Source organism: Triticum urartu, chromosome 3 (genome assembly GCF_003073215.2).
Source record: "Triticum urartu cultivar G1812 chromosome 3, Tu2.1, whole genome shotgun sequence".
Lineage (NCBI taxonomy): Eukaryota > Viridiplantae > Streptophyta > Magnoliopsida > Poales > Poaceae > Triticum > Triticum urartu.
Genome location: NC_053024.1, coordinates 48,314,412 through 48,341,155, shown reverse-complemented (window position 1 = coordinate 48,341,155; position 26,744 = coordinate 48,314,412). Strand labels below are relative to the sequence as shown.

General features: G+C 50.1%; 1 protein-coding gene across 1 annotated transcript in view; it reads right to left on the bottom strand.

Annotated features, from left to right (window-relative positions):
- Nucleotides 1–4,513: 4,513 nt before the first annotated feature.
- Nucleotides 4,514–26,744, bottom strand: part of LOC125546624 — an 87,219-nt gene continuing 64,988 nt past the window's right edge. Inside the window, exons 3-6 of the mRNA XM_048710809.1 lie at nt 7,448–7,971; nt 6,361–6,485; nt 5,208–5,331; nt 4,514–4,981 (exon numbers count right to left, since the gene is read on the bottom strand). Of these exons, the coding sequence (XP_048566766.1) occupies nt 4,940–4,981; nt 5,208–5,331; nt 6,361–6,485; nt 7,448–7,971 (815 nt within the window). The 3' untranslated portion in view covers nt 4,514–4,939. The remainder of the gene's footprint in view (nt 4,982–5,207; nt 5,332–6,360; nt 6,486–7,447; nt 7,972–26,744) is intronic.

Below are 26,744 nucleotides of genomic sequence, written 5' to 3'. Positions count from 1 at the left end.
GCATCACCATGATCTTGCGTGTGCGTAGGATTTTTTTTTTAAAATTACTACGTTCCCCAACATACTCTATCCTCAAAAACTGTTGCGATCCCCTATACTTGTGGGTTATCAGTGGTAAGATCATCACTAGTGAGAAAGGATGACCACAACATAAGTTGTGCACAACCAAACACCATGTTTTTCACGGTGACACCTATAATCCACAACTGTCACCAACCAAACACGAAAGATGAAACAATTCAATAATGCAATGCAGGCTGTCAAACTATGTGCAGAACATGAGTTTTGTCCTACATTCACTCACTCAGGCCCAACTTAGTCCATATGCAAATAGGTGAAAAATGATGCAACCTACCAAACAACTCCAGATGGGCGGGACCAATTGGGAAAATGGTTACAACTTAATCAATTGGGTGAAGCGATGGTAGGTATGCACGCCTGATGACGGTAAGAAAACCAGGTCTGGCTAGGTCATCTAACGGGCGGAACCCACTTGGCAGATCATTCTAAAAGAATAAAAAGAGGGAAAAGGCTATCGCTCAACCGGCGGAACTAGGGCGGGCGTCCGCCGCCTCCTTTGATCAACACGTGGCCTACCTCCGACGGGCTCGCAGCGAACGATAGTGGTGTTTTTGTTTTGCAACATCTACTCTGCTGCAAAAAATAGTTGTGCAACATCAGTTATGTTACATAAGTTTCTTCCATAACATCATATAGAGATGAATACAAAGAAAAATAATTCTGCAACATCATCTCAGTTGCAAAGTTTTTCTGCAACAATACTTTTGTTGCAAAAAAAAAGTAAAGATGGAATTTTTTTTGCAACACGACCTATGTTGCAAAAAAAAAAAATCCCGCAACACGATCAATGCTGGAAAAAAAATCAACAACACAATTTTTGTTACAAGAGTTTCCGCAACAAGACCATTGTTGCAAAGAAGAGAAAGGCATCCAGCCACTCGATTATCTTAACTAACGGCTCGCGAGGCGGCAGATCTTTTAGAAAGATCCGCCGGGAGACGCGTAGCAGCCCCCTACTATAATACATTGTTTCAAAAGCAGCAAATACTGCTTCCATGAAAAAGGAAAATATCCTTGCTCCCATAGACGGAAGCATAGTTTGTTTTACAGATGGAAGCACCATTTTTTAGGAAACAATCCTTGATAATTCCTTCCAATAATTTCGGCTATTCTAACTGGGGTTTTAGCGCTACATCTAATATGGGCCATGCAGTTTGCCTCCATATGAGAAAAATTGTTTTTAACTAGTAGAATGCCCGTGCGTTGCTACGGGCTATAATACATATAAATAAAAAAACAATGATAAAGATTGTCTCTAAGACCGAAATTCATTTATCTGTTGCTACGGGCTATAATATATATAAATGAAGGAAACAAATGATAAACGTTGTCTCCAAGGCCGAAACTCATTTATCCCTCATACGTCCGGACGTGTTCGGATGCCGAAACTCATTTATCCCTCATACGTCCGGACGTGTTCGGACATCAAATAAGCACCCCAACGGATTCTCCAAAAACCAACCGTCTGGACAGTCCGGACTGCCCCAAATCCAGACTATACATGAAGAAATACGTGGTTGTTCGGACGGGAAACATTTTCTATGCTTTCTTTGACTCTTTTGTTTCTTTATATGGGAAATTATCCCGAACGACAAATGAATGGAGCAACACAAAAACCCCACCCTACGACGCATCTTCTCTTTTTGCTACCTGACCCATCCCTTCCCGCTCCGTTTCCCACCGTAGCAGGACATTTCTCGCTGGAGCCCGCTCCTTTTAAAACTGGATGACCTCCACCTCACCTTCACCATGGCGTCCTCTCTCCTTTTCACGGTACTTCCCCACGGACTGCCGAGGAGTCCCCCGCCAACCGCCCACTCTCCACCATGATCCCCTCTCCACGTGTTTGTGTCGATCCTCCAGCCTTTATCAAGGGGGAGGAGGCGTGCGCCAACCATGATGCCCCCGAGCCAAGAAGACAGATTCGATGTCCCCAGAGCCATTGCCACGGTCCGCTGTGTCCGTTATTAACCCTTGAAGCAACCAACCAATGCATTTACCTTTCTATCCTAACCAAACAAATTATACGACTTGATGACAAAAATATGAATCACTCGATCATGCAATATGCTACAAAGCCATCTCTAATGAAACATAAGTTGCCACGTTTTCTTGAGTAGGAAAATTATTCCGCTCAGACATAACTAAACAGACTAACCCCTACCCCCATCCACAACTGTCGCATAATATAAGTGAGAGGCATGCATGCGCCCTTGCCGCCTCAGCCCGTGCCGCGTGCTGGCTGCTGGCCAGAGCACCCGCCCGATCTAGATCTGGCCAGGACGTCCACAGCCGCCACCCGCGTAGGCACGCCCCACCACGCCCCTGATGAGCAGCCGCCCGCGCCGCCAACCCAGGACGCCACCATCGTGCCGCCCCGGCCGCCGCAACGCCGCACCGTCCTGTAGAACTGCGCGCCTCCGCTTCGAGTCGCCGTCCCGCGCCGGCCCACCATGAGGAAGGGGAAGATGCCCCGCCGCCACCGACGCCGGCAAGAGAGGGAGGAGGAGGCTAGAGGAGGCGCGCTAGGGTTCGCTTCGCCGCTCGCGGGAGCAGACGAGAAGGTGCACCAAAAATCACTTTCTTAGCTCGCAACCATCCTATATGAGCATTATAAGTCGTCATCTTGGAGTATTAACATGTTAGAATATAAAATTATGAAACAATGAATACTCACCCTGCAAATTGGTTGATTTAGTTCTTTCCCATTTCATGAGTGCATAAATTAAAAGAAAAATATCCCACTTAATGCATCGCTTTGGATTCCCTGCAAACTTGCACACAATCGTCAGAGGAAAAAAATATTTGCAAACATGGCGAAAACAATGATACATGATTGTAACAATAATAACTTACGGAAAAAATTAGGTCCAAGTAGTGATCAATGGTCTCTTTCAACATATGTTGCTTGTCGCATGCCACTACGCGCCCTGCCATGTTGAAAGACTCGTGGTCCATGTGCATCTTACGTATGTCTTGAATTTTTTCGAGACTTCTGCTAATTGGATAAGCTTAAACTTGAGAGAATATTATAATAATATCTAGTTATCTGCACTGAACACACATATAGAACTTCTACGGTTGATCTAACAAACTCCATCAAGTTGTATGTTGTACCGGCTACAGATATCTCACAAATTCAGTGGAGTTACTTGTTGTAGGTTCTTCTCATTTATGTCAATACATGATTTCTCGCAAGCCACAGAGACCTCGCCGATAAATATAAATCACAAGGGAAATTATGTAGGCTTACTTGCACAATCAAATCATCCTCGGGCAAATAAAGCTGTAGCTGTTCATCTAAGGCTGCAGACCTTGTAGTTTGGAAGGTGGAAGCACCTAGAAAATAAGCATAACATATTAGAAACACCATTTTCTTTTCTAACAGGTAACCGCACATCTCCACTACAGCAAAAGAAGATGGCATGCTAAAAAATCATTATTGATCACAAAAGGATGTATTTAACTAAAATGCCTAAGACCAAACAATACACCAAAATGTTAAATAGTAGGCATAATTGTTATTAGAGTAGTGCTAATCAGAAGGTAAAAATATTATGTTGATCATGCATACGTTAGGATATAATATAGTTTGGTCGAACCAAGATATAAAATGAAGAACATTTTCACTTATGCTATCATACTACCTTAAGTTTCCGTATTCACGCAAACTCGTGAATTACAGAATTGCTAGTTTCATTATCTGCACAGGAAAATAAAGAACCATTGACATATAATGTTTCCTTGTCTCTTCAGAATACTCGCATATTTCCATCATGAACTCAGTATATGTGTCTAGAATTCCAGTTGCAAACTGACCAAAGGCCCTAGTATCGCAAGTATGCAAATTGGTATCAAGGCGAACTTATACAGAAATGGTGCAGGCTAGTTCTGTATAAAGAAACAGTTAGCTTCCACTGTTCAGTACAATAAATAAAGTATCACGTTCAAGACAAATCTGATAGAGTGTGAATAAATCGATAAGTAAATCAATAAGCTGCATACTCTAAAAGCTCGGAGATCTTTGATGTCGTAGAAGTTATTAATCTTCTACTCGTTTCAGAAATCCCTCTAAGCTAGTGTTACAAAAAGGGAAAATCAGAGCTAACGAAGGGCATTGTCATATTGCAGTGCTCCTCTCTAGATACCCTTGCTCATAGTCAGTAAAAGGCTTACAACAATCGATCTTGGCTCCGCATTTACTTTACCTTGTCAATGTTGAGAAAAAAAGGATTGAGCTGCAGGTGGTTCTCACCTACTTTAGCAGCTTTGTACAGCTAAAGGCCTAAAGCTTATCATGGCGCAGTCAACAAACAGAACTTGCAAGTATTATTTTACACTTAATCAGCAGATGTTTCTCAAACACAAAATGCAGGCAACTGTACAAGTAGGAACTAAAATTCGTGCAAGTAGTCAGAAGATTTCCAAAGCAAAATAAATAAAATGTAAATAAAGAATAGCTTATCTTCAGTACATGATTTCTCCTAAGAAGGCATGCGAGATGAACAAACTATGTAGCGCAATAAGGGGCCTGATGAATTAACAACCTAACAACAACGAGCGGCATTGCGTGGACAGAGTCAAGGAACGGTGAGTCGACCAAATCGGTGAACTTATCACTGGTGCCCTGCTTCGCCAGTCGGTCGCGCATCCTTGGGATGGTAATCAGCGAGAGGTCGATGCAGGTGATGCCGCAGGTGATGCCGCAGGTGACGCCCTCCAGCAGATGCTCTTCCCAGAGTTGTGAAATTGCTGCACCCAATATTAACACAGCAACACGCAATTAAACGTTGAAATTCAGGAACTTGCAGATCAGGTGTCCATCTCCTCTACCTTCTTCCTTGCTGCTTCCTTCTCCTCATCTGCTTGATCCCCATGAGGCTGACATGCGGCATATATGCTGCAATCGTGTGAAAAAACAGTCGTTTACAGTTAAATCAAATATCATATTAGATCAAATATGCTGACACGTGACATGTGGCATATATGCAAGTATTCATGTTAAATCAACATTCATGACCATATCAGATAACCCTTTCCTGCCAGCATTCCCAGATGCAGAGGTTGTTGAGGATTTATAGTAGTAAGAAAATTAGAATACACATAGGCTAGAAAAAAATGATTACCATGATCTTAAATAAGCAAGCAATAGAGCAGTGTCGTTCCCACAAAGGCAAATGAGAGAGTACAACAAAACTGGAAGTACCAATCATCATATCGTGAAATGTGTTGTTTTCTTCATCAACGGATCTAACAAAAATGAATTGAGTTAGAAACCTGATCAGGTGCAAGCATGCAGTATAGAACAGTGGGTAAAAGAAAGGAATAAAATACAATATTGAATAATCTCCTCACTCATAAGGTGCTTTTGCAAGAAAGGAATTAAAATCAATATCGAACAATCGATCTCTTGTTTTCAGCTTGACTTGATTCTATTGCTAACTGCATTGCCAAAAAATAGTGCCCTCGTTCTAAAATTTGAGTCATCTAGCAAAACGTAGTTCAGTTTATAAAGTTGTTGGTGCAGGCATCCCATGATGGTCATATTTTTGCAGAATTTAGTTAGAACCATCAAGTGAGCTTTAGTTAACTCACAAGCTTATATGCATCTAGAACTTTAAGTTATACTCAAATCTACAAAGGTGAAAAAACATGCAGGAACTAAGAATACATCATGTACTTCTAACAAAATCTCAAAACTGGCACATGAGGGGACATATCCCAATATTTAACGTAAGTCGGCATGAAGATGTCCCCAAGATACAAACTTCGTATAATTTATCATGAAATTTGTCCCTGGTAGAGAAAATTGTCCCTGGTAGAGTAAGTCCAAATTTTCATCAATCTTTATTATATCAAAAACTTTTGTTTTCTTCAATTAAATATGCATACCAGACCTCTCCAACAAGATGCACCTCTCCAAAATGCTTTATGAACCTGATAGATATAGAAAGCATGTAGCCATACCTATTCTTGCATGTGCATGTCGAGTTTGAAAAAAAAACAAGGTAGCAACATCTTTCCAATAGTTTGCTGAGTGCTAATCACCTTGCACGCTGAAGAAACACGATGGTATGGGGTGCTAATTAATTCAAACACAAACAACATAAAAACCAAATTGAGATAGAAGCTACTGCACACATACTATTCTGAATTTGATGATCAATTAATTGGCGCCTTTCTATTTGTACACTTATAGACATCTTAAACATCAAAAATCACAGTTCAGATTTTGTTCACATATAACCTAGTATGATCTTCAAAAAAAAGAAATAGAACCTGGTGTGTTGTCTCTTACTACAACGGGAAGCCACCAGCCTCCTTCCTGCTAGCTCTGAGAAACTGCACTTCCATTGTGGTCGAGCACAGGGCGCTTGATGTGGCCACTGCATCATCCATCCTCTCTGATCCATGGACACATAAAAAAGTCGCCATAAACACAAGTCAGTTTGTTGAGACAACATGAACAAATAAAAGTAGAAGATAACTCCATCACTCCTTATGCTGGCCTCGGCAAGTTTGCAGCCACATATTATAGCCACTTCGAACAATAACCCCTACATATTATAGCCACTTCGAACAATAACCCTGAATCGCTCGCCTGCATTTCTTTTGGTTACAAAATTCAAATGAAGTAGCACTACAAATATAGTAGTAAATTGTAGGTACAACATGGACAAAGGGGAATTCTACAGATGCTGCTGTTTTAACCACCGTGAATTATACAGACAACTCTTATTCTGAAAATCGGATGGTAAGGTTCAGAATACCTGTGTACGGTCGGCAATTATGAGTGAACTCTTAATAAATTGAATACTTGAAAACACTTAATAAATCGAATATGCTTTATATGCATCATCTCAAATTGCTTTCCATGGTTCTTCAAATAAAATCTCATAGCTGCACATAACAGAACATTGGGGCATGAAATAAATCTGAACAAAATGAAGAAAAAGTACAGCAAAAGCTGGCCTAGTGACTTGGTGAGCAATATGATAACGTGATAATATCATGTAGCATAGCTTTGCCATCACGCACAGGAGGACTGGAGGAGTGTTGCCTTTGGAGTCAGCCATGATCTATGGATGAATATATAAGCTAGCTCTGATTTGTAATACGAGGGGAGCAGCCTGGTGTGTTACAAATTCAGCCACCATAGGGGAATCTCATGAACTGAGACAGCCAGGGCGCCATATTCGTCATCGTCTACTACCACCTTGGCCCTGTCAAACTGTGGCGTCGAGCTTGCAGGCAGGGTGGCGAATGGCCACAGTGGAGCCCTCCTCTAGTAACAGGAACGACACAAGCAACAACTATCTGAACACATTTGTGAATGATGAGAATAGGATGGTAAGGTTTAGAATACCTGTGTACGGCCGGCAAGTACTCCTTGCGACGATCGTCGCACCCTGCCCTGGGGTTCAGCGCAGGTGGCGGCGGCGTCTCCCCTCAAAGGTCGGCGGCGGCGGCGACGGCGTCTCCCGTCAGAGACCGGCGACGGCGTCTCCCGTCGGAGAGTGGCGGCGGCGGCGGCTCCTCTAGGAGATTGGAGGCGGCGTCTCCTCTGGCAGGTCGGCGGCGGTGATCCCGGACGTAGGCAGCGGTGATCCCGGACGTCCGCGGCGGCGCCTCCTCTGGGAGAGACGGCAGATCGTACAACGGCGGCAGCGAGAGACGGCAAATCGTACGTTGGCGGCGATCCCGTATCTCGGTGTCGGCGATCTCGTACATCGGCAGCGGGTAGATCGAACGAGATCGCGGCAGATCGTACGTCGGCGGCGGCAAGGAAGCTCTCCCGTACGTCGGCAGGGGCAACGAAGCTCTTCTTTCGATGAGATCGAGATGGGATCGAGAGAAGCGTTTTTTGTGTGGGGTTTGGGTTTTTTTTGGCTGCGTGGGATGGGGTGAGGGTGAGGGGAGGATGACGGAAAAAAACCCAGCGAAAATAAACCACGCAGATTATTTACCAACTGCTCCATTAGGAGTAGAGATTATTATTATATTATTATATTAATTATTATTATTAGAGAATTAGAGATTAGAGATTAGAGATTATTTGTTTCCTGAAAATCTATTATTTGTTTCCTAAAGCAAATTGCATTAATGAGAGAGATCCGTTGATTTGGCTAAGGTAGGAAATAATCTATTATTTGTTTGTTAAAGCAAATTGCATTAATGGGAGAGATCCGTTGATTTGGCTAAGGTAGGAAAGAATCTATTATTTGTTTCCTAAAGAAAATTGCATTAAAGAGAAAGATTTGTTGATTTAGCTAAGATAGGAAAGAATCTATTATTTGTTTGCTAAAACAAATTACATTAATGGGAGAGATCCGTTGATTTCGCTAAGGTAGAAAAGAATCTATTGTTTGTTTCCTAAAGCAAATTGCATTAATGAGAGAGATTCGTTGATTTGGCTAAGGTAGGAAAGTTAGATCCGTAATCTTTTGTCAATAGGAAAGTGTTGAAAATAAACCGTACCGGACTACCAACTCCTCCATTAGGTTTTTTTTTCGCTGGTTAATTTTCGTAGGTTTTTTTCGTTGAATTGTCTTGGGTGCGATCGGAGGTTAGGCCCTGGAATGCGTGAGAGCGGGTGGGGGCTTCGGTACGCGGTTTTTGCGGTTCGTGGCAGCTCAGTGTGAGGTGGGACGAGGTACCAAAAAAACCATGGAAGGTGGGACGAAAAAAAACCTGGAAGCGAGACTACCAACTACTTCATTAGGAGTAGAGATTGTGGTGAACTTGATGCAATTTCATTTTGCTTCCTGCCTAGAATATTTTGTTTCCCTTGTCCAACGAGATTGCTTCCAAGACATCTGAAGCTCGTTTCCAACATAGAAAAGAAATGTACTTTGCTTCCATCAACACTGATTCCAAAAAGAGAAAATAATCTGCTTCCAAAGTTACAAATATTTGCTCATATCTATATTGCCCCCGAACGGGAATATAAATTGATATCAAAGAAACATTGTTGATTGTTTGTTCCAACGAACAATGCTTCCAACAGAAATAGCATTTGCTTCCTGTGATATCAGGATTTGCTTCTGTATAAATGAATAGTCACGGGTTAGCTTTGTCTCGGCACAATGCCACCATGGTCCACCTTGATGGCCATGGCACTGCACAGGAGACACGCGGCTGGACCATGGAAGCACTCATTAGCATGCCCCATGATTAAAACATAGGGGTTGGCATGTAGGCAGTGGCGTGGAAACGACAGCCACGAGGAGCGAAGAGGACACCAAGGAGGAACATGCAGTAGGGGCTCGCCGTGGAGTGCTCTTCACCGCTGGTGAAGGGTACCATGGACGGTCGTCGACGGGGCAGCATGACGTCCTCCGGCGTGAGATTCGTCGCTCTTTCTCTACACAGTGAAGCATGGTTGAAATGCCACAAATTCTACGCAGCGAGGAAGCGCATGTTTGAAAAATATGAATCATTGTTATTCGGAAGCATCATATTCAACACAACAGAAGGGGCAGTGGTTACAACGGAAAAAAGACGTCAAACTTGAAAAAGCATGGTTGTATTGCCAATCCATCTACACATATTTGATAGTATATATGAAGCACCGAATCTCTATAGAAAAAATCTTGAAATCACAAGACATGCGAGACCTAGTGGAAGCATAGAAACCTGAAAACGAAATTTAGCATCCTTGGCGTAAAGATGTAGGCGCCAAAATTTGTGATAAGTATGATCCAACACAAGTGGGAAGTCTGTGACCCTACATCAACTTGAACTGGGATAAACCATGATTTGAATAAAAAAGCACGCTCTAGCAGCGAGCAATGTTTGCAGGTTTGTACAAGAACTGAACCTAGGGCATGCAAATTGAGATCGCATGCCAATATTGGGTGGAGTCTGCCGCACGTAGTGCCTTCGGTGCCGAGGTGCGCTCGGGCATGATGCGGTCGAGCTGCCGCAAGCACGTCCACCTCGGCACCTGCGGCAGCTATTGCCTGCTGCCCTGCTGGTACTCCGGTAGCCGAATGATCCAAACGGCAGCCTGCTGAGGGAAGATGCGCTGCTGAGGTGGAACGGAGGCCGCGTCGAGGAGTGGGGCGATGGAATGGATCGGATCTAGCATGGTGATGGGTGATAGATCAGGGCGACCCGGTGGAATCGTGAGCTCCATGGTGAGTGGATTAGGAGTAGGCGCTTAATTAGGGGAGAGGGGAACGGGCAACAGATTTGGGAAAAAATAATGGGAAAGGGGTGCATCGAATGAGATTTCTTTGAGAGATAATGACCGTGGGATGAAACACGAATGAACGGCCCACGATCGGTCTGACGTTTTCTCCATATCAGAAGTATGACGGGGAGCGTTTCCCATTAATGTCCTTGGTTGCTAGTACGAGGCAAACCCCATCAATTTTGCCTCAATTAGTGCTAGTGGCCTTTTGCAAATTGTAATTTTGATATACTGGCCTTGTGTACAAAAAAATAGAGGTAGTAACTATTTGACTTCCTTCTCCATTGCGGTGACGTCGACGATATCTCGAATGTTGTGGTTTGGCGAAGTGCATTCGACGGAGAACACCGTTGAGGGACACCACAGTAAGTCGTTCACAAGTGCCGCCTGCAAGCCGAGACAACCGCCTTATTTGCATCCAGGAAGTCTGTTGAACCAAAGGACGCGTAAATGTATTAGTACTACTAGTACACAATAGCGTCGTCCGTCCAGCTTAGTGCGGTGAGGTGGTTTCTTGAAGAAGACGATGGAGAAGCGGAGTCAGCGAAGAGTGAAATGATGGTTGCTTCGCCCGTGCTTTGTGATTTGATGTCTCAATGCTTTGTGATTTGTGATAGAAGGGACAGGGGAGTAGACTCTGTGCTCTATACTGTACATGCGTTCAAGCACGGGAGCAAGAGGAGAGACGTTGCATTTTTCTATTCCTCAATCAATCAATCAGGGAGCTTCGGTTCCATCTTTTTGGCTTTGGCAGCACTGTCCACAATGGTTCTCATCGATGCCAAAAGCTATTTTCACATTTGGCTACACATTGTGGATGCCCTTAACCGTACCACTTGGTTTTTCTCCTGTGTGCTATCTATACAAATCTCAATTATATTGATCTAAAAAATTATAGAATCAAGATTAGTAAAAAAGAGGTGATTTTGCCGCGCGGATGGCGGCGGAGGTTTCTTATGTTTAGAGGACGTTGGCCTGGCGGTTTGCTAACATGCGGTCCCATGTGTCAGTGCTTTACCAAGCCGATCCGCATCGCACATTAGGCAGAACAACGGCAGAAGCAACACGTGGTTAACTTGAAAAAGATGAGGGAGAAGCGGATTTAGCAACGAGTGAAATGATGGTTGCTTCGTCCCTCCAACTTCTTTTTCTAGCATTATTACTTCGTCCCTCCAACTTAACTGCGGGAAAGGTGCAGCTTTCTGATTTGACGCCTCATTGCTCATTACTACGCCGGCGCCATGACTGGGGTGCTTCACCCCTGCTGCTCTGCACTGTATTTCGGTATGGCACGTGGACCCGGTAGCATGATGTCCCACATGTCGGCGAACGGGACTAGAACATTTATGAAAGCGAGCGCTCCACCCTTACGACGGAGGAGTACATGACACGCCAGCCCCGTGAACTGTCACTTGTACTGTATAGTACTATAGTTTTGCTATGTTGCACGATCCATCGATACAAACCCGATTAAACAGGAAAGGGCGGGATTTTTCCCGCGCGGTAGATGATACTAGCCATACATTTCAAAGGAAGTTTTAGTGTATGCAAACTGAATAATTAAGTAACAATATGATATCTAGTAAAACTAAAAACACATATGATTTATTGTGTTAGAGTGCAGTAGTAGTGTTGTATTGCATAGTTGTTAGATATAACATGCGAGAACGTATAGAGATGTAGTTTTGGAGGGCCTACAGAGAGAAAAGCGTAATACGGTCACCGAACTTCAGAATACGCTCGTTACGGTCACTATATACATTTTGCGGTGCTTATACGGTCACTTGCTCACCGTTCAGCATCGGATTGCACTCTGTTGACTAGCCAAATAGTCTGCGTGGCACCATGTTGACTAGTTAAATTGACCATGTTCCTTGTGGGTCCCACATGTCAGTTCACATAGGAAAAAGGTCAGATAAACACAAATTTACGCAGGCGCGGCAAGACTCCAACCCATGCGCGGGAATCACCTGGTTGTGTATGTGTGTGTCAGGGCCTGATGTGTGCGCATGCACGTGTAGGTTGAGCACTTGAGCGTGAGAGTGTGTGTTGGTCGTGTGGTGTGTGAATGCATGCGTGCGTGTGTGCGTGTGAGTGTTGCGTGCGTGCGTGGCTGCGTGTGTACGTGTGAGTGTTGTGTGCGTGCATGGCTGCATGTGTTCGTGTGAGTTTTGCGTGCATGTAGTTCATGTGCATGCGTGCGTGTGTGTATAATCACCACACCAGCTCATGTGTGTTAAAACAGACGGCTCAGCATACCAATACAAGGCCACCTTGTCCGCTGTGACCGCGGTCATGACTTCGAACCACCGTGCAATATTTTTGTTGTTGTTTGTTTTCATTCTTACTAGCAAGATGCCCGTGCGTTGCACGTAACATCAAGATGCATTTGTATGACTAGTTTATCTTGTGAGAGAAAAGGATGAACGAGGGAAGGCCTTATTTGCAAATGTGGAGAGGTGTGTGGGTACCTTTTTGCCAAATTGCCATAGTTTCCTTCCTATCCGTCAGATATAAATCGGACGGCCTATATTGTAGGATGGCAGGCACACCGTCATCACCAACTCTGTTTTTTATAAGAGTGTAGAAGAGTAGATACAAGCTGATAGGTGGGCCCAATGGTAGTGAGATAATGTGATGCAACACTAGAGGTGCCACGTGAGGCGTTTAACTTATCAACTAGTCGTGTCTTGAGCAAATACAGAGCTGTACGGTGAGCCCATGATTGTATAATAACCACAAATCGTAAATGGTGACCGTAATGAGTGGATTCTGAAGTCCAATTTACGTATCGTGCTTTTGCTCCAAATACAATGTTCGTCACTGTATATATCGCGAGAGAAAGATGAAACATGCGTGAATGTGTTGGGGGCTTACTTTTAGAGGACCTGGAGATAGTTTGTGTGCGTACGTGAAAGGGGCGTAGAGGGGGTGTATGCGATGGGGAGAGAGATGCTCTTCATTCCTCTTTATTATGACTAACTTTATATATAGTATAAAAATATAAAAATTCACAATGCGGAATAAATATCATTGTGGGCACCATGCAATGCAAATTAACGTTCATACTTGTCGGGGGACTGATCCACGAACACCTATGGGACCGGCGGGCCGAGTCCCTTTCGGTTCGGCGGGGGCGGAGGTCGTGCAAAGAGCGGATCGAGGCGAAGCACGCGAGCAGTTTACCCAGGTTCGGGCTGCACGGATGCGTAAAACCCTACTCCTGCTTTGTGGTTTGTATTGATTTCTTGCTCGGGAGCGCGAAGTGCTACAGTACATTTCAGCAGCTAACGAGACCGAGCGTGAGTGTTCGAATCAGCTAACCCCCCTCTATGTTGCGCATGGGCCTCCTTTTATATGCTCAAGGGGTCACCGACAGGTGGCAACGGAGGCAAAGGGTAAAAATGGAAAGGTGCCGCGGTAGGTACAGCTACCTGCTACAGTGTATCATACCTAACCCTGACGGCAGGGGACAAGGGCCTTAAATGCCCGTCTGTGTCGCCTAAATAGTGCAAAAAGGGACCGTCAGGGACGCCACCGCTCGCCACGACGGCAACCTTGTCAGCGCCGCTTGCCACCGCTCACCGCTGGCTGCACAGCCTCCCGCCACGTACGCTGGGAAGGGTCCCAGAGCGACACGTTGGTGGATGTGCTGGAGCGCGGGCACGGAGTGGTGGCTTGCCGCGGCAAACGCCTTGCCGCGGTCGTTGTTTTGTCGCGTCCGGGAGCTTGTCGCTCACCGGGCCTTGCCGGGACGCGGGGCGCGTCGCGGCAAGTTCCTTGAGATGCCTTGGGCGGCCTTCCCGGCAAGCTCCTCTTGCCGGGGTCTTGTCTCCTTGAATGGCTCCAGGGGAACCACGGAGGACCTTGGCGGTCACCCGGCAAGCTTTACCGCGGGATGCTGCAACTGCCCGTGCACAAGTTCGGGATACTAGGGTACCCCTACTCTAGTACACCGACAGGAGCCCCCGGGCCTGGGCCATACACGGTGCCGAGCGCTGTTGGGCCAGGCCCAAAACAGGGCACGGGCACGCGCGGCCTAGGTTACGCCGTATCTTTCTCCGTATCCACCGCGCCCTCCCCGAACGGCACACGCTGAATGCGGCGTCGTGGGAGAGATCGTGGCTGGTTACTTTATTCGGAAATGCGGAACGTCCGCCCCCTCCCTCTTTATAAGTAGGGGAAACAGGGGCAGTTTGCCCATTCTCCCGTTGCTATTCCAATCTCAGAAATCTCCGCCGCTCCCTCGTCTTCCCAAAGCCGAAAGAGAGAGCAGCGCTCCGCCCCCCACTGCCACCAGCACCACCGACGCCGTCGACCTCCTCCACTACTTCCGCCATGGCTCCAAAAGCCGACAAGGGGAAGGTCGTGAAGTCGACCGAGGCGCAGCGGCTTGCGGCGCTGCGGAAGGAGCGAGCAGTCTTCCCCCCCCCCAAGCTTGCCGCGAAGGAGCTGAGTGAGAACTTCTACCTCTTCTGGTCGACGGAGACACGAGCGCACCCGCGCACGAAGGTACTCCCTGTCGCTGCTTGGAAAAAAGCCCCAAATGGATACCCTTTCTTCGCATTGTTCTTCTACTGCGGGCTCTGCCCGCCTTTCTCTGAATTCTTCTGCGACATCATGAATACCTACGGATTCCACCTCCTTGACTTCACCCCCAATGCCGTTCTGACCATGGCAGTTTTCGCACATCTCTGCGAAAACTTTGTCGGAGTCCATCCCAACGTAGCCCTCTTTCGCCACTTCTTCATACCCCGAGTAGAGAGAGGAGAGCCTCTATCCGGCGGAATCGCCTGGATCTCAAGGGCCGGCAAGAAGGAGACTTATCTGGAGGGAGAATTCCGCGGCAAGTGGGAGGAGTGGAGGGCAGACTGGTGCTGGATTGACGAGGAGAACCCGCAGCCATTCACCACCCGGCGCCAAACCCCAGTAGCACGCGGCAGCGATTGGAGTGACGTGGCCCCGGAAGACGACAGGCTGAAGATTGCCGTCACCAGGATCCTGCGCCTTAGGCTTGCCGGGCTCACTGTAGGAGCTGTTGGCGCGGATTTCCTTCGCCGCCGCATCGCCCCCCTGCAGGAACGGGGGAGACCCACTTAGGAGTTCAAGAATGCGGCAGACATCATGAGGCTGCGGCCGGGCCTCAACTTCAACTTCACAGTCCTGGAGCTCAACGCGATGCTTCAGGAGCTCTTCAAGTATGACCCCCAACATCCCGAAGTCTTCAGGTTGCCGGGGGGTGTCGTTCCGTTGTGCAACAATTCCTTGCTCGACCGCATTTGTGCAATGATGCCGGAGTGCGACTCGCATGGAATTGTGCCAACCTGGCAGGAGCCTGCAGACGACGTCGTGCAGCAGTTCTTCGATGACTTGGTAGAAGTGGCGATCCGCGCCGACGAGAAGGACGGCCTCACCCGCGACACCACCGATGCGGAGATGGCACTTATCGCCACGAGGCTGGAAGAGGCGGCGGCAGCCGCAGCCGCGGGCGAGTTTGGTTTTACCGTGGAGGAGGCAGATGCAGCAGAGGCGGCAAGCCGGGCCGAGCGAAGGGAGCCTGCCGGCGAGAAAGAGCTTGCCGGGCAGAACGTTGAGTCGAGCGAGCCCGCCAAGGATACGAGCGGCTCGCTGGAGATCAACTCGTCTTCCACTTCGTCTTCAGGCAGCTCGCCGCAAGCAGAGCCTCCATCCCCACCAAGAAGGCACCTCCGCAAGGCCGGTGACGTAGCGGAGCGGCAAGCGGGTCAACAGTCGGCCCGCCGCGTGACACGCTCCACCGCGGCAAACACCGTTGCCGCGGGAGCGCCTCATGCTGCGACGACAACTGGAGCGGGGCCCTCCCGGACCACCGCTTATGCTCCCGCCGCTTCTCATGCTGCGACGACAGCTAGAGCGGGGTCGTCACAGACCGCCGCCACTGCTCCCGCCAAGCGGCCAAGGGAAGCTTCTCCTCCGCCTCCTCGCGCCGGGCGCGCGCCGGACTTCGACTTCTCCGCGTTCAGCTCCGACGAGGAAGAAGAAGAAGAGTAAGCTTCTCTTGCTGTACTTGTTGTTCTTCAATCTTTACTGTTTGTCTTGTGACTCATTTGCTTTTCTCTGAACTTGTTCCTCTTTAGGACTCTGGCCCAGAGAGCAGCAAAGAGGGCCAAGGTCCCGGTGATCGTCATCGAGGACGAGCCCACTGCGACAGCAGGTGGCGCGCCCGAGACAACCTTGCCGGACCCGGCAACTTTTCTCCAGAGCAGCCCCCAGCGTAAGTATCTGATTTGCTTTCCGCTGTGAGGCGCGCATGGATATCTTGTCTTTGCTGATATCTGACTGCTGACTTGTGTAGGAGCAGAGCAGCCTCACCAGGAGCCAAGGGAGAATCCCCCGACAAGGGAGAATTCTCCGGCAAGGGAGGGCTTCCCGGTAAGGGAGAAGTCTCCGGCAAGGGAGAGCGCCAGCGGCCCCCCAACGGTGGAGACCACGACTGCAGACCCCGGCACAGGTACTCCTCTTGCTTCAAAACTTCCCTTAGGTTCTTCTTTTCTTGATCTTTCTGGGTTTTTGCTGGATTTTGCTTGACTCTTCTCCCCTTGCTGGCTGTCAGACCCATCTGCTGCGGGGCAAATGGAGACCGAGGTCGCCGCCGAAGAAGCAGCCGGCGCTGGCGATCCCGTCGGCGCCGAGGCCGCCAAGGCTGCCGCCGCAGCAACTGGCGAGGGGTCTGGCGATCGTACTGACGGCCCAGAGGCCGCAGGAGCGCCAGGCGTTACACCGACCGCCGACCCGTCCGCCGAAGCCGCAGCACCAAGCTCCGAGGAGCCCCAGCCGGGCGTCTACTTGAAGGCCGGCGATGACGTCTTCATCAACCTCCCCTGGGCGTCAAGCTCCAGGGCGCCGGTCGAGGGGGAGATCTTCGACGGGGAGGTGCTCGCCTCCGCGGGGCTGACGCTGGTCGACGCGCCGAGCAGCAGCAGCAACGAGCCCGAGGAAGAGCGGCTGCTGCGCAAGTTGCTGTCGCTCTACCGCGCGCGACAAGCCAAGCTGGAATCTCGCGAGGCGCTTGTCGCGAAGGCGGGAGCTGACATCGAAAAGCGCGCAGAAGAGCTCGGGGGTTTCCACCGGGAAGCCCTCCGGTCCCTGGCGGAGGAGCGGGAGCAGCTCGCTGAAGCGCAGAAGGCCTTCCTCCTCGAGAAGGCTGAAGTCGAAGAGCGGCAGCGACTTGCCGCTGTGAAGCTAGCCGCGGAGGAGGGCGAGCTGGCGCAGCGGAAAGTCAATCTTGACGCCCACGAGGAGGAGCTTGCCGCGCGTGAGGAAAGACTCGGCGGAGCCCTCAAACAAGCAGAGGCCGCCGCCGCCGCCGAGGCCACCAAGGAGGAGTTGAAGACGAAGGTGGCGCGGCTGGAGGCGGATCTCTCCGAGAAGGGCAAGGAGCTCAGCGCCGCCAAGAACTATAATGCAGATCTTGTGTTGAAGCTGTCCGCTTTGACCAAGACGCTGGACGGCGCCAAGAAGCAGGAGGCGGCCTTGAAGGAGGAAATCAAGGCCGACAAGGCGCTGCTAGAAAGTGCTGCCGCCACCCAAAACGCCTTCAGGGAGACTGTGGAGCACTGGACAGAAAGTCTTGTGAATGCCGCCACAGACATTGACAGGGAGTTGGCGCAGCTGGGGATGGAAGATCTCGCATATCCTTCCGACGACAACCTTCAACCCAACGCCAAGCTCGTCCTGTTCTTCAAGGGCGTGGCGACGGCCCCCCAGCGACTCCGGGAGAGGATCTCGAAGCAGCTGGCCGACGAGTCGCGCAAGATCTGCGCGGGAGCTCTTCAGAAAGTGTTGGTGAAGGTGGCCTTCCGTAATCCGGGCCTCAACTTCACCAACGTCCTCAAGACCCTGCCGCCGGATGCCGATCTGGAGGCGCTCAAGGCCCTTGTCGCACCCATTGTGGACAAGGTGAGCGGGATCAAGAGGATCGAGGGCAATCGCGTAGATTAGGCCGCCCATTCCTTCTTTCCTTGTCGCTGTTTATCATGTTATGAAAACAATCTATTAGAGCTGCGACAAGCTATCTTTGTAATATAACTTTTATTCTGGGTAATGATTGCAATGATATTCCCTTTACTTGATTCCTCCCTTTGTATGTCTTCGCCCTACGCTTTTAGGGAACTTGCCGGTGCAGGCATCTGAGCCGCGAGCGTTGAGTGCGGAACGTCAGCAGCCTGCTGGCGGTGCCGCTACCGACAAGAAACCTTGTCGCAACTAGTTGCAGCTCACTTAAGTTGTCGAGCGGACTCGAAACAAAGTAAGGGCGCAACTAGCTACGAGTTGGTTCCTCCGCGCACAGGTTTTCCATACAAAGTGCGGTCGTTCAAGGGAGATAACTTAATTTTTAAAAATCTGATTGCTCAAACTTTGGCAACTTAGCTTTTCTGTTGTTTGCTTCCCGGCAAGGCGAAACTTTCTTGAACGACGCCTGGTCCATACCATTATCTTCTCATTTCCCCCCGGCAAACTTGTGGGCGAGGGAACCTTCCTTTCCTTGAGAAAAAAGAAAGAAGAGAAAATAAAGATATGGAGCCTTGCGGCTCTTTATTGCTTACCGGGGAGTAGGTGCTGCACAAAGTGTCAGATCATATATGCAAAAAATAGAATGCATGAAAATGACAAAATGTGCGTAGCACATGAGCTTTACTTATGCACGGGGTCTGCGCCCGACTTTGTACAAAGGATTACATGCAACAGCGGCAAGACTTGTACAAAAGGTGGTTGCCGGAACAGGTTCCGGCAACCGCGCCTTATGGGTAAAACTTACGAAGATGCTCAATATTCCAGGAGTTGCTCACCGGAATGCCATCTTCGGTCTCAAGGCGGACAGCGCCAGGCCTAGTGACTCGTTTCACCCGGTAAGGGCCTTCCCACTTCGGCGTCAACTTGTTGGAACTCTTGGCGGACTGAACACGCCGAAGAACAAGGTTGCCTTCCTCGAGACTTCCGGCGTTAACTTTGCGGCTATGGTAGCGGCGCAAAGCTTGCTGGTAGCGAGCAGCTCGCACAGCAGCCTGAAGACGGTCTTCCTCAAGGAGCAGCGCGTCATCTTGTCGCAGCTGCTCTTGTTCGAGCTCATCATAAGCGAGCACTCGAGGTGACCCGTATACGAGTTCCGTGGGGATAACTGCCTCTGCTCCATAGACTAGAGAGAAAGGTGTCTGTCCAGTGGCTCGATTTGGCGTCGTTCTGATCGACCAAAGAACCACCGGCAGCTCCTCGATCCAGTTTCTTCCGCACTTGTGCAGCCTATCGAAAGTCCTGGTCTTGAGCCCGCGCAGCACTTCAGCATTTTCCCTCTTTGCTTGACCGTTGCTTCTCGGGTGAGCAACAGAAGCGAAGCAGACCTTGGCGCCAAGATCTTGGACGTACTGCATGAAGGTGCGGCTCGTGAATTGTGTACCGTTGTCGGTGATTATCCTGTTAGGGATTCCGAAGCGGCAAACAATCGACCTGAAGAACTTGACTGCTGACTATGCTGTCACCTTCCTCACTGGTTCCACTTCCGGCCACTTTGTGAACTTGTCGATTGCAACGTACAAGTACTCAAAGCCCCCGACTGCTCGGGGAAATGGGCCGAGGATGTCGAGCCCCCAGACCGAAAATGGCCAGGATAAAGGGATCGTCTGGAGAGCTTGAGCTGGTTGGTGTATCTGCTTGGAATGGAACTGGCACGCTTCACACGTGGTTACTTGTGCAGTTGCATCCTGGAGGGCTGTCAGCCAAAAGAAACCTTGCCGGAATGCTTTGCCGACAAGTGCTCTTGCGCCAATGTGGTGACCACATATGCCTCCATGTATCTCTGCCAACAGCTTTTGTCCGTCTTCCCGGTGAATACACTTCAATTTCACACCGTTGAGCCTTCTTCTGTACAGTGTCTTGTCGACAAACTGGTACATACTTGACTGCCGGGCTACTCTTTCCGCTTCTTCTTACTCTTAGGGAAGCTCTCCTGTCTGAAGAAAACGGACAATCTGCTGCGCCCATGCTGGAGCTTGTGGCTCGACAACAAGGACTAAAGGCAAATCTACTGCTGTGGGAACATCCGCTTCAACGGCAAGATCCTGCGGCTCTGCCGGAGCTTGACGTTCCCCGACAAGCTTGCCGGAGAAAAACTTATCGGGAGCTTCTGCTTCAACGGAACAAACCCTGGGGCTTGCCGGAGCAGACTGCTGCTCAGCGCTCTTGGCGTTGATCTTGGGGACCTTTTTGGCGGCGGCTTCGGGAAGCTCTGCCGGCAAATAGCCACCAGAAATCAACTTCCTCTTCTTGCTCTGTCCAGTTGATGGTGTTACGGATGGTTGAGTCAGCTTGAGCACAAAGATCCCTGGTTCCACAGGTAACTTAAGTGCTGCACACTTTGACAGGCCATCGGCAATGTCGTTCTGAGCTCTTGGAACATGCTCCATCTGCAGGCCATCAAAGTGCTCTTCTAGCTTTCTCACTTCGTCGACGTAGGCTTCCATCAACGGACTCTGATAGCTCTTGTTCACTTGGCGGACGACAAGCTGTGAGTCACCCCTGACAATGAGCTTCTTGACCCCAAGGTCTGCCGCGATCCTGAGACCGGCAAGCAAGCCTTCATACTCTGCAGTATTGTTTTTTGCTTGCTCCTTGGGAAAGTGCATCTGGACTACGTACTTGAGGTGCTCTCCGGTGGGTGCGACAAGCAGCACGCCAGCGCCGGCGCCTTGCAGCGAAAAGGCACCATCAAAGTACATCAGCCACTCTTTGCTTGCTTCCTTGACGGGGATGCTCGTTTCTGGAATTTCTTCATCTGGTGTTGGCATCCATTCTGCTATGAATTCTGCCAATGCTCTGCTTTGGATAGTTGAAGTACTTTCAAACTTGAGGCCAAAGCTTGACAGTTCCAGTGCCCACTTAACAATCCTGCCTGTCGCTTCTGGATTCTGTAGTATCCGCTTCAGCGGAAAGCGAGTGACAACTGTGATCTCATGTGCTTGGAAGTAATGGCGCAGCTTTCTCGAGGCCATGAGAAGGCCGAAAAGCAATTTCTGCATGCCAGAGTACCTTGATCTAGCCCCCTGCAGAAGGGAACTGACAAAGTAAACTGGGCGCTGCACCATTTTCTTCTGTATCTCCTCGTGCATCTGCGCAGATCCATCTTTGTCGGGACCAGAACTTGCCGGGGAAGCCCCTTGCTTGTCGCTGGACGCGCTTGCCGTGGTTGCTGGCTCGTCATCTGCCTCCCTCTCTGCTACTAACGCAGCACTAACCACTTGATTGGTTGCCGCTATGTACAGCAGCAAATTCTCTTGCGGCTTAGGTGCGACAAGTATTGGAGGGGAGGACAGGTATCTCTTCAAGTCTTGCAGCGCAGCCTCCGCTTCCGGAGTCCATTTCATTGGACCTGCCTTTTTCAATAATTTGAAAAATGGCAGGGTGCGCTCAGCAGACCTAGAGATAAACCTGCTGAGAGCAGCCACGCAACCGGCAAGTCTTTGTACATCCTTGACGCGCTTTGGTGCTTCAACCTGCTCAATGGCTTTGATCTTGTCGGGATTGGCTTCAATTCCCCGCTGAGACACGAAGAACCCGAGAAGCTTGCCGGAGGGGACTCCAAACACACACTTCTCTGGGTTGAGTTTGAGGCTGATCTTGCGCAGATTTGCAAAGGTCTCGTCTAAATCTTGAATCAGAGTCGCCTTGTCCTTGCTCTTGACCACTATGTCATCCATGTAGGCTTCCACATTTCTGTGTATTTGTGGCTCCAGAGCGACATGGACTACTCTTGCAAATGTTGAACCAGCATTTTTTAAACCAAAAGGCATCCGTATGAAACAGTACGTGCCACATGGAGTAATGAATGCGGTCTTCTCCTCATCCTCTTCTGCCATGAAGATCTGATGGTATCCTGAATATGCGTCAAGAAATGAAAGCAAATCACATCCGGCTGTGGAGTCAACAATCTGGTCAATGCGCGGCAAAGGAAATGGGTCTTTGGGACAGGCTTTGTTAACATCGGTAAAATCGATACAAAGTCTCCATTTCCCGTTTGCCTTGCACACGACTACAGGATTGGCCAACCACGTAGGATGGAGCACTCCTCTGACAAGGCCTGCTGCTTCCAATTTCTTGATCTCTTCTGCAATAAATTCTTGATGCTCCACTGCCTGACCTTCTGCTTGACGGGCCGCGCATGATGACAAACGGCAAGGTGGTGCTCAATTACTTTCCTGGGAACACCGGGGATGTCAGACGGTTGCCATGCAAACACATCGACATTCGCCCGCAGGAAAGCAATGAGCGCGCTTTCCTATTTAGGGTCGAGAGTGGCACTGATGGTGAAGGTACCACCAGTGCTGTCCTCCTTGGCGGACACCTTCTTCGTCTCTGGCGGAGCTGCCATTGTCTTCTTACACTTGCCGGTGGAGCTCGATGGTGCGTCCTCGACGGCAGCGCAGCACTCCGAAGAGGTGCGCTTGCCGGAGTGGGCATCAGAACTCTTGCCGGACTTGGTCTTCTTCTTCTCCCCGGGAGCTTCAGCGGCAAGTGACTTGCGGTCTGTTGCGGCTGCGGCTTCCCGGTAGATCTTGTTGGCGCAGATAAGAGCATCCTTCTTGTCGCCAGGGACAGAGATGACGCTTATCGGGCCTGGCATCTTCAGCATGTTGTATGCGTAGTGAGAGGCTGCCATGAACTTGGCGAGTGCTGGACGGCCAAGTATCCCATTATAAGGCAATGGAATATCGGCAATGTCAAAGGTGACCCTCTCAGTCCTGAAGTTCAGCTCGCTGCCAAATGTTACTGGCAACGTGACCTTCCCCTTCGGCTTGCTCCTTCCTGGGTTGATTCCTTGGAATGTGTCGGTCTCTTCGAGCTCGCTGTCAGGGATCTGGAGTTTTTGGAGTACAGCGGAGGAGATCAAGTTCAAGCCGGCCCCGCCGTCAACTAACATCTTAGTGACCTTGAGGTTGCGGATAGTTGGTGAAACCAACATCGGCAAGCACCCGACCGCAGTTGTGCGGTCAGGGTGGTCCTCAATATCAAAGATGATAGGCATGCTGGACCATTTCAGAAGCTTGCGTGACTCGACAGGTGGTTCTGCTGCATTGACTTCCCGCACCCACTACTTGAGTTGGCGGTGCGAAGTATGCAGAGAAGCACCGCCGTCAACACACAAGACCTCTGTGGCTTTCTGGAACTCCTGTTCGCTGGTCTCAACATCATCCATGTCTTCGTCGTCGTCGTCTTCATCTTTGTCGCGGCCTCGGGGAGGTCTGTCTCCTTGCCGCTGCTTGGCTTTGCCGCGGCGTCCTCCCCGGCCGGCGCGCTTCTTGCCAGACTCTCCAGCGCCTCCTTGGGCCCTCTCTTTGTCTCGTCGCTCGTACTCAGCCTTTTGTTGCTGGACAAGCTGCTCGACCTTCTTGCAGCTCTGGAGGTCATGGCCCTTGGTGCGGTGAATCTTGCAGTACTGCTTGTCGGTGCCGTCCTGCTTGTCGGCGACCGCCACAGCCTGGCAGTTGGTGCATGCGGCAATCTCCTTGCCGGAGCTACCAACTTTGGCTTTCTGGGCGCCACCTTCTTTGCCGGACTGCTCAACGACTAGCACATCTTTACCTTTCTTCTTCCTGTTCCGCCGCCGGTTTTTCTTTGCGGGGGCAGCATCCTCACTGTCAGATCCTCCTGCTCCTATATTCTCTCCGGGGAGTTTCCTCCCTTCCTCAGCACGTGCACACTTGTCGGCCAGGGCATACAGCTCACTGATGTCTCTGATCTTGCACATCGCCATCTCCTCCCGCATCCTGCGGTTATGCACGTTCTGATGGAACGCGCTGATGACCGCGGCAGGGTGGACATCTGGGATGTTGTGATGTACAGGGCTGAATCTCTGAATATACTTGCGCAGGGGTTCTCCTTCCTTCTGGGCGAGCAGATGAAGGTCACTCTCTTGGCCATGAGGTTTGTGGCCGCCTGTAAAGGCGCCGACAAACTGATGGCACAGGTCGGCCCAGGAGGATATGGAGTTGTCCGGCAAGTGCATGAGCCAGGACCTGATGTTGGGCTTGAGCACCAGTGGGAAGTAGTTGGCAAGGATCTTGTCGTCCCGCCCCCCGGCAGCCTGCACCGCGATGGTGTAGATGCTGAGGAACTCCGACGGATGCGACTTGCCGTCGTACTTCTCCGGTACGTCTGGTTTGAAATTCTTCATGCTGGGCCACTGGACTTGCCGCAGCTCACGAGTGAACGCAGGGCAACCTACCTCGTACGGCAAGTCGCCTGGTTCCCCTGGCGCATGCATGTCAACAGAGGGCCCGGCGCACTGGTCTGATTGACACCACGCCTCTCTTCGGCGCTCGATGCGAGTACGAGCGTCTTCTTGCTATCGTTCGTGAAGAACTTGGCGCTGATCGCGGCGAGCTCGCGGATCTGACGATGCAGTGGGGTCACTGTCGAGGTGGATCCGGTGAGTCGGCGATCTTGGCCTTCGGGGTGGAGAGTGCACAGAGGTTGCACCGCCACCGGTCTTGTCACCACCGGCTCGTGCCTGGCTGACTTGCCACGGCTGCGACGTGCTCGGCTGCCGCTGAGTGTCGCCGTTGGCGAAGCCGATGAGACTCTGGATGGTGGCCCTCCAGTCGTCGATCTTGTCTGCTGTTGGAGAGTAGTCAAGGAGCAGTTGAGCTCGCGCCAAAGCTTCTGCTGCAGTGGCGGGCAGTGGTGGCGAACGGTGCAAGGAGCGGGATATGCTCGGACTTCTAACTATGTTAGAAGGAGCAGTATCCCGTCCAGGCGACCGCGCCTCGCTCGTGCCAGCATGTTGGTGTGTATGCTGGTCTGGAGCGCTCCGAGATCCACCAGCTCGATCTTGGTCCAGCAAACGCAAGGTACTATGAGCACCGTGACGCTGCTGGTCCCGCGCCTCATGAGATGGTCGCGGTGCATGTACGGACGCCGAGGTCTTGGAGTGCGCCCAGTCGTTGTGGGAGCCGGCTACGCCGCCGATGGGCAGCGCAGCCTTGTCCTTGGACCTGGCAGCACCGTGAGCTCTCTCGTCGACGCCCGTTCTTCCGCCGGCGTCCGCCCCATCAGCCGTTTGCTCCGGTGGTAGCGGGGCGGACGGAGCAGCCGCCTCCGAAGCCTTCTTCTTCGGCGGCATGTCGATGAAGATGATGAAGATCTAGCTCGCGCGAACGCCGGATCTGGTTCACACAGCCTCCACGCCCCCTACCTGGCGCGCCAAAGATGTCTGGGGACTGATCCACGAACACCTTTGGGACCGGCGGGCCGAGTCCCTTTCGGTTCGGCGGGGGCGGAGGTCGTGCAAAGAGCGGATCGAGGCGAAGCACGCGAGCAGTTTACCCAGGTTTGGGCCGCACGGATACGTAAAACCCTACTCCTGCTTTGTGGTTTGTATTGATTTCTTGCTCGGGAGCGCGAAGTGCTACAGTACACTTCAGCGGCTACCAAGACCGAGCGTGAGTGTTCGAACCAGCTAACCCCCCTCTATGTTGCGCATGGGCCTCCTTTTATATGCTCAAGGGGTCACCGACAGGTGGCAACGGAGGCAAAGGGTAAAAATGGAAAGGTGCTGCGTGTTGGAAATATGCCCTAGAGGCAATAATAAATTGATTATTATTATATATTTCCTTGTTCATGATAATCGTTTATTATCCATGCTATAATTGTATTGATAGGAAACTCAGATACATGTGTGGATACATAGACAACACCATGTCCCTAGTAAGCCTCTAGTTGACTAGCTCGTTGATCAATAGATGGTTACGGTTTCCTAACCATGGACATTGGATGTCGTTGATAACGGGATCACATCATTAGGAGAATGATGTGATGGACAAGACCCAATCCTAAGCCTAGCACAAAGATCGTGTAGTTTGTATGCTAAAGCTTTTCTAATGTCAAGTGTCATTTCCTTAGACCATGAGATTGTGCAACTCCCGGATACCGTAGGAATGCTTTGGGTGTATCAAACGTCACAACGTAACTGGGTGACTATAAAGGTGCACTACAGGTATCTCCGAAAGTGTCTGTTGGGTTGGCACGAATCGAGACTGGGATTTGTCACTCCGTGTAAGCGGAGAGGTATCTCTGGGCCCACTCGGTAGGACATCATCATATGCGCAATGTCACCAAGGAGTTGATCACGGGATGATGTGTTACGGAACGAGTAAAGAGACTTGCCGGTAACGAGATTGAACAAGGTATAGGGATACCGACGATCGAATCTCGGGCAAGTACAATACCGCTAGACAAAGGGAATTGTATACGGGATTGATTAAGTCCTTGACATCGTGGTTCATCCGATGAGATCATCGTGGAACATGTGGGAGCCAACATGGGTATCCAGATCCCACTGTTGGTTATTGACCGGAGAACGTCTCGGTCATGTATGCATGTCTCCCGAACCCGTAGGGTCTACACACTTAAGGTTCGATGACGCTAGGGTTATAAAGGA